At 42.3% G+C, this 16,478-nt stretch overlaps 1 protein-coding gene across 2 annotated transcripts in view; it reads right to left on the bottom strand.

Moving 5' to 3' along the window:
- Positions 1–348: 348 nt before the first annotated feature.
- Positions 349–16,478, bottom strand: part of TGM6 (transglutaminase 6) — a 49,840-nt gene continuing 33,710 nt past the window's right edge. Inside the window, exons 10-13 of one of the 2 annotated variants that reach the window (XM_032142997.1) lie at positions 11,854–12,195; positions 2,577–2,731; positions 2,152–2,285; positions 349–612 (exon numbers count right to left, since the gene is read on the bottom strand). In XM_032142997.1, coding sequence (XP_031998888.1) covers positions 459–612; positions 2,152–2,285; positions 2,577–2,731; positions 11,854–12,195 — 785 coding nt within the window. In that variant the 3' untranslated portion in view covers positions 349–458. The remainder of the gene's footprint in view (positions 613–2,151; positions 2,286–2,576; positions 2,732–11,853; positions 12,196–16,478) is intronic. The other variant, XM_032142998.1, reaches the window with a different exon arrangement.

Below are 16,478 nucleotides of genomic sequence, written 5' to 3'. Positions count from 1 at the left end.
CTGATACTTTTGGGTTCTCTGTCAGGACTGTGGGGAGGATCCTTGGCTCTTGATGTAGCCAGGGCATTTGAAAAGCAAGGAGAGTCCAAGGGTCAGCCAGGGTGACAGCGAGGTGGCGGGGCGGAAGATGGCAGAGCCGAGTGGGCCAGGGTTTCTCTGATGCTCGGGTCTGTCAGCCTCCCAGCCATGGGGGTGAGAGATGAAGGTTGGAGAGGATCCCTAGGTTCTTACATCATCTATGGTTGTCCAAAAGTTTAAGGATTACTGAGTGCAACCCTTCATTTTACAGAAGAGTAAACTGAGGCCCAGGAGGAGAAGGAACTTGCCTAAATTTACAAAGTAGGTCAGAGGTCGAAGCAGGATTAACTGAGGACTCCTGGTTCCCATGTGGAAGAGACAAAGAATGGGCAGGAGGAGGACAGGGTCCGAATCCACCCCTCTCAGTCCCTCATGATCCATCACTTGGCAGTGGCCACATGGACGATCACAAAGCCCTTGATGTCCGGGAAGTGAGGGCTTACAAGGTCCACCTGCAGCTGCCTTGGGCCACTCTTGGAGGGGGTGATGTCAAACTGGACTGAGGCCCTCTCCTGAGGCTCCAGGGTGGGCACACTGGAGGAAAAGGAGGGGAGAAAGGCAGACTGTCAGTCCTCTTGCCATTCTGAGTCTGGCCTGCCAATCCACGGCTCCCCATACTCCTCAGGATAAAGTTCACCTTGTGGCTTGACATTCAAGCCTTAACAACATGTTTCCAACCCAGGTGCAGTGGCTCACTCCTGTAATCCCAGCACACCGGGAGGCCAAGGCAGGTGGATCACCTGAGGTCAGGAGTTCGAGACCAGCCTGGCCAACATGGTGAAACCTCACCTCTACTGAAATACAAAAATTAGCCAGGTGCGGTGGTGCACACCTGTAATCCCAGCTACTCAGGAAGCTGAGATGGGAGAATCACTTGAATCTGGGAGGGGGAGGTTGCAGTGAGCCAAGATTGCACCACTGCACTCCAGCCTGGGCAACAGAGTGAGACTCTGTCTCAAAAACAAACAAACAAACAAACAAACAAACAAACAAAAACAACAACCAAAGAAACATGTTTCCAATTTAATTTTCTCTTCTACCACCCGCACTCTTCCCATCCAGCCAGGCTAGTTTTCTGTCTGTGCCCTGAACTTCCCTCCTCTGGGCTTTCACCTGCTCTGTTCCTCCCACCTAGGATGCCTTTCTTATTCCAATCCACCTAAGGCCCAAATCAAGTTCTCTTCTTCCAGGAGAACTTCCCTGACAACATCAGCCATCAGGTGTCGACACCAAGACCTTTGCCTGGCAAACCATCCTTCCTTCTTGATAACTGAAAATCCCCTGTCCTCCTCCTGCCCATTCTTTGTCTCTTCCACATGGGAACCAGGAGTCCTCAGTTAATCCTGCTTAAAATTCATCATTTAAGGCTCAGCTCAAACACCAGCTCCACTGGGACTTCTTCCTGGCCTCACTCTCACTTAAGGGCTGCTTTTGCTCCCCCAGACCTTAGACAAGATCTTTTTCACAAATCACACTGTCCTCATGTGAAGGGCCACCTGTATCTGAGAGCCCTTCTCCAGGCAAAACGCCTTCTGTCCATCTTAGTTCCTAACAATTACACATGGGCCAGAGCACAGGTCAGTATAATCAAGGACCACATGAGTAGCAAGTGGATGAATAGAAGAATGAAGGAGTGAATTAATGGTTGACAATGAATAAGTAAATAAACGAATCCATGAACGAATGGGAACATGTGTGAATGAATGAGTGAAGCATAAATGTAGGAATAAGTGAATGAAAAAATGAGCAAATGAGTGAATAAATGAGTAAGCAAATTGAAGAATGCATGAATGAAAGAGAGCAAATGAATGAAAGTGAGTGAATAAATGGATAAATAAGTGAAAGTATGAATGAATGATATGAGTGAATGAGTGAATGAGTTATATGATTTGACTAAATGAATGAATGAATGAAGGAATAAATAAGTGAATGAAGGCTGATATGTATAGGCTGTGGGCTGGTTCCTGGGGTGTCCAGAATCTCCCACACTCCCCCATCCCTGGCAACTTCTCTCTGGCTCATCCATAAGGAAGGGAGCCCCATTCCCTGCCAGCCCCCCAGGCTGGCACTTACTCGATGCTGAGCTGTTCCTGGAGAAGGCCGCTGCCCTCCACCATCAGCGCACAGTCCTTCACTCTCTCTAAGAGGGGGTTGACTACTGTCACTTCCACCGTAACTGCCACTCCCACCACAGCTGGGCCCAGAACCTGAAGGGGACAACATCCATGAGCCATCGCGCCTACCCCTCCTCCCTCCAGGAAACCAATGGTCCTGGCTGAGTTAGAGGATGGATCATTAGTCATGTCCACCCCCGCCTCCATATACCCCATTGCTGAGTGCCACTGTTGCACCCATCCCCTTATGTCAACCCACTCCTCCCACCCTGGAGAGCTAAAGCTGGAGTTAAAGGCACAAACCCCCCAGCTTCTGACGCCCTGCCCCAGCTCTGGGGAGTGGGTGCCGCTAGGAACAGCGTGGTAGATACAGGCTGAGGTCACCTTGATGGTGATGAAGTCCTCTAAAGTAATATCCTTCTCCACTAGAAGCTTCTCTCCTTTGGTGACAAGGCACATGGCAGCCAACAGGATCTTCTTGTCCTCTGTCAGGTCTTCTTTATACTTAGAGTAAGATACTGTAATTGGGATTCTCTTCTCTGGAAGGGAAAGCAGAAGTGGGAGTTGGGGCTTGATGTCTTTCTTCAATGGCACTGGGAAGTAGGAAGGGAATGCCCAACTAATAGCTCCTTTTTCTCTGGTCCTTGCAACCATTCTGAGACAGGCTTTACTCTCCTCAGTTCTCAGATGAAGAAACCTAATGCCCAGGGCAGATATTTTCCTGTTCAAACTCATATAGGAAGTAAACCAAGATAGTAAGATGAGGTGGGAGTCACATTTAGGTCAGGGAGCTACCACAATACCAGATCATTTCTCCAAGAGCCCCCAAAGATGTTTCCAAGCTTTCCCTACTTATTCAAGATGGAAATCTCTCAGCCCATCAACCATTCATCTCATCCTTCACTGTTCATTGAGCACCTACTATGTGCTAGGTGCAGAGAAGAGGAAGACCAAAGGCATGCCTCAATCTTCCAATCCTGTGAGGCCAATTTCCCTACAACTTTTCCAAATGCCCCCCTCCGTGAAGGCCCAGTCCTGGTCAGCCCCACCAACTGAGGGAAGTCTTCACTGACACCTCCACCCAGTGCTCTCATGCTCTCTGAGCTCCTGTGGTCCTGGCCATCTCTATCTCCCTCTCACCAGTCACAAACATCCTGCCTAGGTATTCTTTTCTTGTAAGCATGGATCACCACAAACCTCAGTCTTTTTTTTTTTGGAGATGAGTCTCGCTCTTTTGTGAGGCTGGAGTGCAGTGACATCATCTGCTCACTGCAACCTCCACCTCCTGGGTTCAAGCAATTTCCTGCCTCGGCCTCCTGAGTAGCTGGGACTGCAGGCACACGCCACCACGCCCAGCTAATTCTTGTATTCTTAGTAGAGATGGGGTTTCACCACGTTTGCCAGGATGGTCTCTATCTCTTGACCTCATGATCCGCTCGCCTTGGCCTCCCAAAGTGCTGGGATTACAGGTGTGAGCCACCATGCCCAGAGCATATTTTTTTTTTTCCGACTACTATATATTCTTTCTTTTAGGTTCAATGTGCTCTTTCTGGTTTGCTCCCAGGCCCTCTCATTCCCTATTGTTCTACTCCCCCTGCTTCCTTTATTTCTGTTTTCTTCCTGACTCTGAAGGCATCTGAATTTTTAACTCATGGAAAAGGTCCTTAAAGGGCTCAACTTGGCTCATGCACTCTGCTACCCCAGGGCTTTGCATATCGTAGATTCTCCCGAATGCCAGCAGGCTGATTCATGTGTTAAAGTATGATTTTGTTTTATGGGCTCCCTTAGTTCAGTAGGTCATTACTGGAAGAACCTTTATTACGATAACAGTAATAAATAATAATTATAGGCCGAGTGCAGTGGCTCACGCCTGTAATCCCAGCACTTCGGGAGGCGAAGGCAGGTGGATCACCTGAGGTCAGGAGTTCGAGACCAGCTTGACTAACATGGTGAAACCCTGTCTCTACTAAAAAAAAATTACAAAATTAGCAAGGCATGGTGATGTGTGCCTGTAATCCCAGCTACTTGGGAGGCTGAGCAGGAGAATTGCTTGAACCCAGGAGGCGGAGTTTGCAGTGAGCTGAGATTGCGCCACTGCACTCCAGCCTGAGAGACAGAGAGAGACTCTATTTCAAAATAACAATAACAATAACAATAATAATTATAATTATAAAAGCTAACTTTTACTAAGGGATTAAAGTGTACTGCACTTGGAAGTGCTTTCACAGATTGACTTATTTAATCCTTACAACAATTCCATGAGCAGGTGTTATTATTTTTATTTTATTGATTTGTTGATTTATTATTTTATTGATAATATATTATTATTGATAATAATATCAAAAACACTGATAATAAACATCATAAATCGAATGTTCATTAGGTAGTAGGAATGATGCCAAATACTTTATATACATCATATCATTTACTCCTTGCATGGTGATAGACCACGGTTCTCCAAACGTGGTCCTGGGACCAGCAGCATCAGCGTCACCTGGGAACTTGTTAGAAATGTAAATTCTCAGTCTCCAGCATGAAGAACCATCATATGCCACCATATGATACACATGAGCAGAACTTTGGGCATCAGCTCAGACCCTGGGAGAAAGGAGGAGGAAAGTAGCCCTTTAAAATGTTTGGATCAGGGCTTCTTGAAGTTCTCTGACTCATAGACTCCACTAACAATCTAATAAAAGCTGAGACCGCTTTCCCTAGAACAATGGTTCTCAATAGCACCGTCACTCAGCTGGACATAACTGACATCTGTAGAATATTGCATCCAACAACAGCAGGATACACATTCTTCTCAATCTCACACGGACCATTAACCAAAAAGGATCACATTCTGTGGCATAAATGACACATTAACAAGTTTAAAATAATAGAAATTACGCAATATATGCCCCCAGAACACAATGAAATCAAACTGGAAATTAATGACATAAAGAGAGCTGAAAAATCTAAAATACCTAGGGATTAAACAACACACTTCCAGAAGAACACATGGGACAAAGAAGAAGTCTTAAGAGAAATTTAAAAGTATTTCGAAGTAAATGAAAATGAAACTACAACTTATCAAAATTTGTGGGCACATGCCTGTAGTCCCGGCTACTTGGGAGGCTGAGGAGGGAGAATCACCTGAGCCCGGGAAGTTGCGGCTACAATGAGCCATGACTGTGCCACTGCACTCCAGCCTGGGTTACAGAATGAGACTCTGTCTGAAAAGCAAAACAAAACAAACAAACAAACACCCCTCCCCCAACACACAAACTTGTAGGATGCAGCAAAAGCAGTGCTTAGAGAGAAGTCTATAATATTCAATACATATGATAGAAAAGAAGAAGGATCTAAAACCAATAATCTAAATTTCTGCTTTAGGAAACTATAAAAAGGAGAACACGTTAAACTCATCTTAAGCAGAAGAAAAGAAATAATAAAAATTAGAGCAGAAATCAGTAAAATTGAAAATCAGAGATCAATAGAGAAAATCAGCAAAACCAAAAGCTGGTTCTTTGAAAAGATCAATAAAGTCAATAAGCCTCTAGCAAGGCTAACTTAGAAAAAAAAAAGAGAGAAGGCACAAGTTACTAATATGATAAATGCAAGAGAGGACATCTCTACAGATCCCATGGACATTAAAAGGATAGTAAAGGTAACAAGTTTGGGGAGTCAGGAAAAAAACAGACAGTAAAGGAATATTATGAACAACTTTATGCCCACAGGTTTGATAACCTAGATGAAAGGGAGCAGTTCCTGAAAGAAAAAATCTGCTAAAATTCATACAAGAAGAAACAGACAGCATGAATAGGCCTACATCTATTAAAAAACGGAATCAGCACTTAATAACCTTCCAAACCAGAACACATTAATCCCAGATGGGTTCATTGGTGAATTATACCAAGCATTTAAGAAAAAAAAATTATAGCAATTCTCTACAATATCTTCCAGAAAATGGAAGCAGAGAAATACTTCCTAATTCATTCTATGAGGCCAGCATTACCTTTATGTCAAAAACCAGACAAAGACATCACAAGAAAAAGAAAACTACAGACCAATATGAACACAGATGCAAAAATTCCCACAAAGTATTGGTAAATTGAATCAACAATGTATAAAAAATCACATGCTATGATCAAGTAGGATTTATTCTAGGCATGTAAGGCTGGGTCAATATTAAAGATCAATTAATATAGTCCATCAAATCAACAGGAAAAAATAACATGATCATATCAATAGATGCAGAAAAAGAATTTGATAAAATCCAACACCCATTCCTGATAAAGCTCTCAGCAAACTAGGAATAGAGGAGGAATTTACTCAACTTGATAAAGAACATCTACAAAAAACCTACAGCAAACATTGTCCTTAATGGTGAGAAACTGGAAGCTTTCCCATGATGATTAGGAACAAGGCAAGGATGTCCGCTCTTACTATTCCTTTTCAACATCATTGGAAGTCCTAGCTAATGCAATAAGATAAAACAAGGAAATAAAATGTATACAGATTGGGAAGGAAGAAATAAAGCAGTCTTTGTTCACAAATGATATAATTGTTTATGTAGAAAATCCAAAAGAATTGTCAATGACAACAAACAAAAAATCCTGGAACTAATGAGTGGTAATAGCAAGATTACAGGGTATAAGATTACTAATACACAAAAGTCAATCACTTTCCTATATACCAGCAATGAACAATTGGAAATTAAAATGAAAAACATAATACCATTTATGTTAGCACCACCAAAAATGGAATACTTAGGCGTTAATTTAACAAAATATGTACAAGATCTGTACTCTTGTACATAGAACTGTACATAGAAGAAGATCTGTACTTAGAAGAACTGTACATAGAAGAACTGTACATAGAAGAAGATCTGTACTCTTGTACAAGAAGAACTGTAAAACTCTGATGAAAGAAATCAAAGAACTAAATAAATGGAGAGATATTCTATGTTCATGGATAGAAAGGTTCAATATTGTCAAAATGTCAATTTTTCCTAACTCGATCTATAGATTCAATGCAATCTGAAGAAGTTATTTTGTGGATATTGACAAACTGATTCCAAACTTTATGTGTGGGTGGGAGGCAGGAATGAAGAGAAGTTGGATAATGGGTACAAGATAGTTAGAAAGAATAAGTTCTAATATTTCATAATACAGTAGGGAAATTATAGTTAATAATGATTTATGGTATATTTCTAAATAGCTAGAATAAACAAATTGTATTGTTTCGAACACAAAGAAAAGATACAGATAAATGTATAAGGTGATGGATATCCCAGTTACCTTGATTTGATTGTTACACATTCTATACATGTATCAAAATATGTGTACCCACAAAATATGTACTATTATGATGTATCAATTAAGATTTTTTTAAAGAGCCATGACATAAAAAAGTTTATGTCAAGAGGCAAAAGACCCAGAGTAGTCAATACAATTGTACAATTGTACAATATTGAAGGAGAGGAACAAAGTTAGAGGACTGGCACTACCTGACTTCAAGATTTACTATAAAGGTACAGTAATCAAGACAGTGTGGTATTAGTGAAAGAATGGACAAAGACAGGCATACCTTATTTTATTGTGCTTCATTTTATGGTACGTTGCAGATATTGCATTTTTTACAAATTGAAGGTCTGTGGCAACCCTGAGTCAGGCAAGTCTATAAGAGCCATTTTTTCCAAGAGCATGTGTTTACTTCTATGATCAGTGATCTTTTTTTTTTTTTTTTAAGACAAGGTCTTGCTCTGTCACCCAGGCTGTAGGTGCAGTGGTGTGATCATAGCTCACTGCAAACCTCCAACTCTTGGGCTCAAGCAATCCTCCTGCCTCAGCCTCCAAGTAGCTAGGACTACGGAAGCATGCCACCACACCCAGCATATATTTTTTATTTTAATTTTTTGTAAATACGGGGTTTTGCTGTGTTGCCCAAGCTGGTCTCAAACTCCTAGGTTCAAGCAATTCCCTCACTTTGGCCTCCAAAAGTGATTGGGATTGGGATTACATATATGAGCCCCTGTGCCCAGCCCTTGATCAGTGATCTTTGATGCTATTATTGTAACTGTTTGCTGGCACCACAAACCATGCCCTGTAAGATGTTGAACTTAATTGATAAATGTTGTGTGAGTTCTGACTGCTCCACCCACTGGCCATTTCCCCATCTCTCTCCCATCCCTCGGGCCTCCCTATTCCCAGATACACAACAATATTGAAATTAGGCCAATTAATAAACCTACAATGGCCTCTAGGTGTTCAAGTTAATGAGAGTTACGTGTCTTTCACTTTAAATCAAAAGCTAGAAATGATTAAGCTTAGTGGGGAAGGCACATAGAAAGCCAAGATGGGCCCAAAGCTAGGCCTCTTGTGCCAAATAGCAAGGTTTTGAATGCAAAGGGAAAGTTCTTGAAGGAAACTAAAAGTGACATAGGAATGATAAGAAAGCAAAATAGCCTTATTGCTAATATGGAGAAAGTTTTAGTGATCTCCATATAAGATCACACCAACCATAACATTCCATTAAGCCAAAGCCTAATCCAGAGCAACGCCCTGATTCTCTTCAATTCTATAAGGATTGAGAGACGTTAGGAAGCTACACTATTCTGTGTGATAGTGGAATGAAGTGGAAGCTTCACTATTCTGTATGATAGTGGAATGTTAGATACATGCCATTATACATTTGTCAAAAGCCATAGAATGCACAACATAGAGTGAACCTTAATGTTAACTATGAATTTTAGTTAATAATACTGTGTCAATATTGGCTCATTAATTGTAACAAATGTACCACACTAAAGCAAGATGTTAATAACAGGACGAGAGGCGTGGTGGTGGGCAGGGATATGGGAACTCTCTGTACTTCCCACTCAAAGTTTTCTGAAAACCTAAAACTACTTAAAAACCTAATAATTTAATAAATTATATGTTTTAATAGTCTATCATTTGGCCAAAGAATTTTACTTTTTTTTTTTGTTTTCTTAGACAAGAGTCTCGCTGTCACCCAGGCTGGAGTGCAGCGGCACAATCTCGGCTCAATGCAAGCTCTGCTTCCCGGGTTCACGCCTTTCTCCTGCCTCAGCCTCCCGAGTAGCTGGGACTACAGGCACACGCCGCCACGCCCGGCTAATTTTTTTGTATTTTTAGTAGAAATTTTAGTAGGGGTTTCACTGTGTTAGCCAGGATGGTCTCGATCTCCTGACCTCGTGATCCGCCCGCCTCGGCCTCCCAAAGTGCTGGGATTATAGGCGTCAGCCACCGCGCCTGGCCCAAGAATTTCACTTTTGTGATATAGTCTGACAAAAGTCCAAAATCCAGAGGAAAAAAAATGATTTCTTTTTGCATCAAAATGTTTACTTGCTTGCCTGACACTCTGTAGATAAATTAAACAAAAGTTTAGTGTTATTTTTAGTAGCAATAAGCTGATAACTACCTAAAAGAAAAGATAGGTCACCATATATTTATTTAAAGATCTATTAAATTCTATTTATTTAAACATCCATTAAAATGATGTTTGTGAGGAGCTTATAAAAATATTTAAAATACAATGTAATATGAAAAGATCAGGGCATTAATGACTATTTGCAATATTTAACTAGAACTGTTTTTCAAAAAGCAAACAGGCATTAAAGATTTGGAAGTAAAATACATTAACAGTTTGTAGGTGGGTGGTAGAATCATAGGTGATTTTTCTCTTTTGCTTTCCAAATTTTTATGAATATGTATTACTTTTAATATGAAAAAAATTGCTAAAAGCCAGAGGGAAGTGTATGTTAATTAAAATTTTATGATGAAGTGTTATTTTGTGATTTAGACTTTGTGAAAAATAAATGACAAAAAAAGCTAAAAAAGTGTGACACCTCCTTCATACATTTTCACACCCTATGAAAATCCACAAGCTTCACTTACCAGAAACTGGCCCAGAGCAGCAATTTCTTTGTTTAATTGAATCCTCAGAGTTCAGAAAGTATGTGAAAGAAGAGAGAGGCAAAGGAGAGATAGAGATACAGAGATAGACTGAGAGAGAGGAGAGATAGAGAGACAGACGAAAAAGCCAAAGAGACAGAGACAGAGAGAGAGACAGGGAAGGAGAGACAGATGGAGAGGGAGATATGGGCAAAAAGACAGACAGACAGACTAGGAAAAAAGTGCAAGAATAATCAAAGAGGATACATTTAATAAATCATCCATGAAGTGCTATGTGTTCAAGGATCACAAAACAAATCCTTTAACCTTCGCCTCCCGGGTTCAAGGGAGTCTCCTACCTCAGCCTCCCGAGTAGCTGGGACTACAGGCATATGCCACCACGCCCGGCTAATTTTTTTGTATTTTTAGTAGAGATGGGGTTTCACCATGTTAGCCAGGATGGTTTCGATCTCCTGACCTCGTGATCCACCTGCCTTGGCCTCCCAAAGTGCTAGGATTACGGGCGTGAGCCGCCGTGCCCAGCCTCAATATATTTTTTAAGAAACAGTTGGAATGAGGTCAGTTAAAAAAATACCAAAACCTTTAAAAAGACTGAAGCTATTCTCTTCTGCTATGAAATACTAAGGATAAATTTTAGGCAAATGTACCATTAGGTGTGTTGAGCATATTTGGTGTGGGCTGACCTGACCATTCCATAACCTGCAGTCAAGCAATTGTATCAGCTGAGTAAATGTGCACTGTGGTCAACGTTCCTGGCCTTGAACCCTGGCTTTGCCCCTTTCTGGTCTTGGTCAGGAGTGTGTCTCTCATGCCAGACTGCCTGGATTTGGGTCCTGCAACTATGCACACTGACTGTGTGACCCTGAACTCGTGACTTCACCTTTCTTGGTGTAAGTTTTCTCCTTTCAAAGATGGAGCTAGCACTAGTACCATGCATAAGGTGGCTGGAGGGATTATGCTGTCACATGCAGAATTCTTGGGACAGGGCTTGGCACATGTAAGCACTTAATAAACATCTCTGGCCCGGCGCCGTGGCTCAAGCCTGTCATCCCAGCACTTTGGGAGGCCAAGGTGGGCGGATCACTTGAGTCCAGCCTGGGCAACATCGTGAAACCCCTTCTCTACTAAAAATACAAAAATTATCTGTGGTGCATGCCTATAGTCCCAGCTACTCAGGAGGCTGAGGCAAGAGAATCCCTTGAACCCGGGAGGTGGAGGTTGCAGTGAGCTAAGATCACACCACTTCACTCCAGCCTGGGTGACAGAGCGAGACTCTGTCTCAAAAAAACCTGAAAACCAAAACAAAGAAAACCATCTGTTACCAGTCCAGCCCTCTCCCACAGAACACCTGGAGCCAAATGGGCTCCAGATTTTTTTTGGATTTTAGAAAAGTAATGCATGGCATATTCCATATATGCTGAAATACCCCCAGCATGTATTTATTTGGTGTGTAAATATTCATTCTAATTAAAAACATAGAAACTATAAATCACATCTTCATCAGATCGCCACCAGATGCATGTGGACTTGCATTACTGTTATTATTGTTTTGCCCCTCCGAGTCTCAGTTTTCTCATCTGTAAAGTGGGGACAAGAGGCAAGGCACTGAGCACAATGCTCAGGAATGTCCCCTTCCTTCCTGGGGATGAATGCAGTCCTGGGAAATCCCCCTGATCTCCACAACCCTCCTGAAGAAGGAGGTGGCTTGGCTTGATTCCACCAAGCCAGGGTACACTTACCTTCTTGCGGCCCCAGCCTCACGGCGTGGGATTCATGCAGGATCTCTGCCACTGGCTTGCGGGTGTAGAGGATGGTGGCACCGCTCAGGTTGACCCTCACCCGCTGGGCCCGGGAGGTGAGGTTGGCCAAGCACAGGGCCAGTCTCAGGTCGTGGCCCAGCATGGGAGGCTCTAGCACCTTGAACTTGCCAGCGATGCTGGGCTTGGTGGCAGGCTCCAGGAGGTCGTCACGCCAGAGACAGTGCCCCCCAGCCCTGCGGATCCGGGTTCTCCTTCCAGAGGCTTCCACGCCGAACAGCCTCTTCACCGCCTTGCTGTACACCTGCCTCTCTTTCCGGGACCCTGCAGGGCATCACACAACGTCAGCGGCAGGCACCCCCTTGCTCCTTTAATTTACCATGGCTCGTGGAAGTCAAACTGGCAGTTCAAGAGCCATACACACACCGGCGCCACATGCCTTGTGTTTGATTCTCTATGTCAATAAAATTTTAAATCAGTTGCCAGGAAATTTCACATAAAAATGCAAATTTCCAGCTTCTCTGACAGCTGGGTCAAAAGCCTCATATAATGATAGCTAGCACTTTTGCAGATTTGCTATGTGTACTCTAGCACTTGGTGCTATATTTTTTTTCTCTAGGAGGTACTACGGAGGTATTATCATCACCCACATTTAACAGACAAGGAAGCCGAGACACAGAGAAGTAAAGTAACCCCTCAATCACACAGCTTATGTGGTAAGTGAGGGAGCTGGGACTTGAACCAGGCAGTAAAGCTCCAAATTCCATTTATGCTCCCTTACCACTCTCTATATGGCAACAATAGTCTTGAGGCAGGAGGCGGGACTTGACTCTGGAGTTGGGGCTCAAACTCAGGACTAGATTAAAGACAAATGGAAACAGGGAGGAGGCAAAAGCACTTCTCTATAAGACATGCCCACCAGTGCTATGGCAACACCCAGAACTTACTACCCCTTTTCAAGGTAATCACCTGGAAGTTAGCACCCTTTTCCTAAAAATTTCTGCATAATCTGCCCCTTAATTTGCATGTAATTAAAACTGAGTATAAATATGATTACAAAACTGTAGGGTATAACAACTTCATTCTTTTGCATGTGGATATACAGCAGTCCCAACGCCACTTGTTGAAAAGACTGTTTTTATTCTTTCTCCATTGAATTGTCTTGACAGCCATGTAGAAATCAATTGAACATAATTTTAAGGGCTTCTTTTTGGACTCTCAGTTCAATTTCTCTGATCTATATGTCCCTTCTCATGCCAATATCACACCGTCGGGGTTTCTGTATATTTGTAGTACTTTTTGTTTGCCTGTTTGTTTTTGAGACAGGATCTCACTCTGTCACCCAGAGCTGCTATGCTGGGCATACTGCCTGTGGGGTAGCCCTGGCCAACAAGGAGCAGCACCTTTGCTGTTACTACACACTGCTGCTTCAAGAAAAGTTGCTAACACCACTGGCTCATCCTTGAATTCTTTCCTGGGTGATGCCAGGAACCCTCCTGGGCTAAGCCCGCATGCCCTACATCAGTCTAGAGTTGAGCAATAGCAGCCCCCCTAAGAGGGAATGCACTCTCTGGTTGTCCATGATCTTCACCCTGTAATTCTCACTCACGGGGTTCTATCGGTGGGGCTCCTGTAGACATGTGAGTTTAGGGCCCCTGATACATCACTTTCCCCACTGCTAGCACAGACTCTCTTTTGAGCTCCAGAACAATACAAGGAACTGGACAGCACCCCCCAGGTGTCTCACAGGTGCCTCAAATCCAACCAAACCCACCAACTGCCCAGCAGCATTCCTCATTCCAGCCAATGGTGCAGCCATGAGCCCAGGTGTACAAGCCAGAAGCCTGGGGGTGTTCTTGACTCTTCTCTCACCTTTATCACTCACAAAAGAGCCCTCACCAGGTCCTGCTGAGCATCCTCCTTAGGCTCTGGAATCTGTCCTCTTCTCTCATCTCTCCTCCCCCATCAGACCACCATACAAACCGCCTCACCATGAGGTCAGTGTGTGAAGTTTTATTACTGTTTTCATTACTCTGTCCCTGCAAGCTTCAGTTTTCCTATCTGTAAAGTGGGGACAAGAGGCCCACAAGCAAGGCACTGAGCACAATAATCAAGAACGTCCCCTCCCTTCCTGGGAATGTGGGATCCATCCCATTCCAGTTCTGTTTCCACGCTGATGATTCCAAAATCCAATTCTGATGGTTCCTCTTCCCTACTTGAAACCTGCAGCATATGGTCTTCACACCACTCTCCCCCGAAGGTACCCTGATACTGTGTGACCCTGGTCTGATCACTTGGTGATCGCTTGGTGTTGCTGTGGACACCAAGGTTCTTTAACATTCCATGTTTTATTATTAAAATGTATGTGAATTCTGCTACTGCACAATATATTTTTACTATGAAAATGTTTCATTTCCCTGCCAAAGAATGTAATGCCACCTTCTCATGGAGGCCTTCTCTGACCACCCGATTTTTTTAACAGCTTTATTGAGATATAATTCCATAACACGCAATTCACCCATTTTAAGAGTGTAATTCAATGTTTCTTAGTAGTTCACAGAATTGTGCACCCATCACCACAATCTAATTTTAGAACATTTTAGTCACTCCCCCCCAAAAAATTCTGTAACCATCAGGAGTCACTTCCCATTCCTTCCCACCCCAACCCCAGCCCTAGGCAACCACTAATATAATTCATAATTTGCCTATTCTGGACATTTCATATAAAGGGAATCATACAACATGTGGTCTTTTGTGAAATTTTTCCACTTAACATCATGTTTTCAAGGTTCATTCATGTTGTAGGTAGCATGTATCAGTACTGTGTTCCTTTTTATTTCTGACTAGTATTCCATCTGATGGATATACATTTTATTTATCTATTGATGGGTATTTGAGCTGTTTCTATTTTTATCTATTTTAAATAATGTTTCTATAAATATTCATGTAAAGTTTTTGTGTGGGTGTTTGTTTTCATTTCTCTTGGAAATGTAGCTGGGAGTGCAATTGCCGGGTCATGGTAACACTATGTTTAACATTTTGAGAAACTGTCAAAGTGTTTTCCAAAGTGGCTGCACAACTGTAAATTTCCACCAGCAATGTATGAGTGTTTCAATTTCTCCACATCTTCACCAGCACTAATTGTCTATCTTTTTGATGACAGTAGTTCTAGTGGATGTGAAGTGGTATCTCATTGTGGTTTTGACATGCATTTTCCTAATGACTTAATGATGTTAAGCATCTTTTTATGTGCTTATCGGCCATTTGTATATGGTCTTTGGGGAAACGTTCATTCACATCTTTTGCCATTTTAAAATTGGATTATTTATTTATTTATTTATTTTGTAGAGATGGAGTTTTGTATGTTGCCCAGGCTGGTCTTGAACTCCTAGCCTCAAGTACTCCTCCCAGCTTGGCCTCTCAAGGTGCTAGGATGGGCCAAGCATGGTGGCTCATGCCTTGTAATCCTAGCACCTTGAGAAGTCAAGGCGGGAGGAGCACTTGGACTTTCAGGTGCTCTAAAAAAAAATTATATTTTTTTTATGGTTGAGTTGTAAGAGTTACATATACATATATTCTAGATGAGAGTGCTTTATCCATTCAATACATGATTTGCAAATATTCTCTCCTATTCCATGGGCTATCTTTCCATTTTCCTGATGGTACTGTTTGCAGGACAAGTTTTTAAATTTGATAAAGTCCAATTTTTTCCTTTGTTACTTGTGCTTTTGATGTCGTTTCTGAAAAGGCTTGGTCTAACCCAAGATCATGAAGATTTACTCCTATGTTTTCTTCCAAAAGTTTTTTAGTTTTAGCTCTCACGTGTAAGTCTATAAACCATTTTGAGAATTTTTTGTGTATCATGTGAGATAGGAGGCCAACTTCATTCTTTTTATTTTCCTTTTTTAAAATTTTTCATGTAACCAGTGGGGTATAACAACTTCATTCTTTTGCATGTGGGGATATACAGTGGTCCCAACACCATTTGTTGAAAAGACTATTCTTATTCTTTCTCCATTGAATTGTCTTGACACGCTTGTAGAATCAATTGAACATAACTTTAAGGGTTTATTTTTCGACTCTCAGTTCAATTTCTTTGATCTATATGTCCATTCTCATGCCAGTATCACACTGTCTGGGTTACTGTATATCTGTTGTAATTTTTGTTTGTCTGTTTATTTTTGAGACAGAATCTCACTCTGTCACCCAGGCTGGAGTACAGTGGTGCAATCATGGCTCATTGCAGCCTCAACCTCCCAGGCTCAAGCAATCCTCCCACTTCAGCCTCCTGAGTAGCTGGTAGCCATGCCACCACACTCAGCTAATTTTTAAAATTTTTTGTAGAGATGAAGTTGTCCATGTTGCCCAGCTGGCCTGAAGGGAGATTCCTGAACTGAAGGGAAGTCTCCTGACTTGGCCTCCTAAAGTGCTGGGATCACAGACATAAGCCACCATGCCTGGCTGTAGTAAGTTTTGAATTTGGGAAGTATGAGACCTCCAACTTCTTTTTCAAGATTGTTTGGGCTATTTGGGGTTCCCTTGCATTTCCAAATGAATTTTATGATTAGGTTGCTAATTTTGGGAAAAAAAAACTCAGCTGTAACTTT

The sequence above is a fragment of the Hylobates moloch genome, unplaced genomic scaffold (genome assembly GCF_009828535.3).
Source record: "Hylobates moloch isolate HMO894 unplaced genomic scaffold, HMol_V3 SCAFFOLD_21, whole genome shotgun sequence".
In the NCBI taxonomy this organism is placed as follows: Eukaryota; Metazoa; Chordata; class Mammalia; order Primates; family Hylobatidae; genus Hylobates; species Hylobates moloch.
This window is presented reverse-complemented; position numbering and strand designations above follow the sequence as displayed.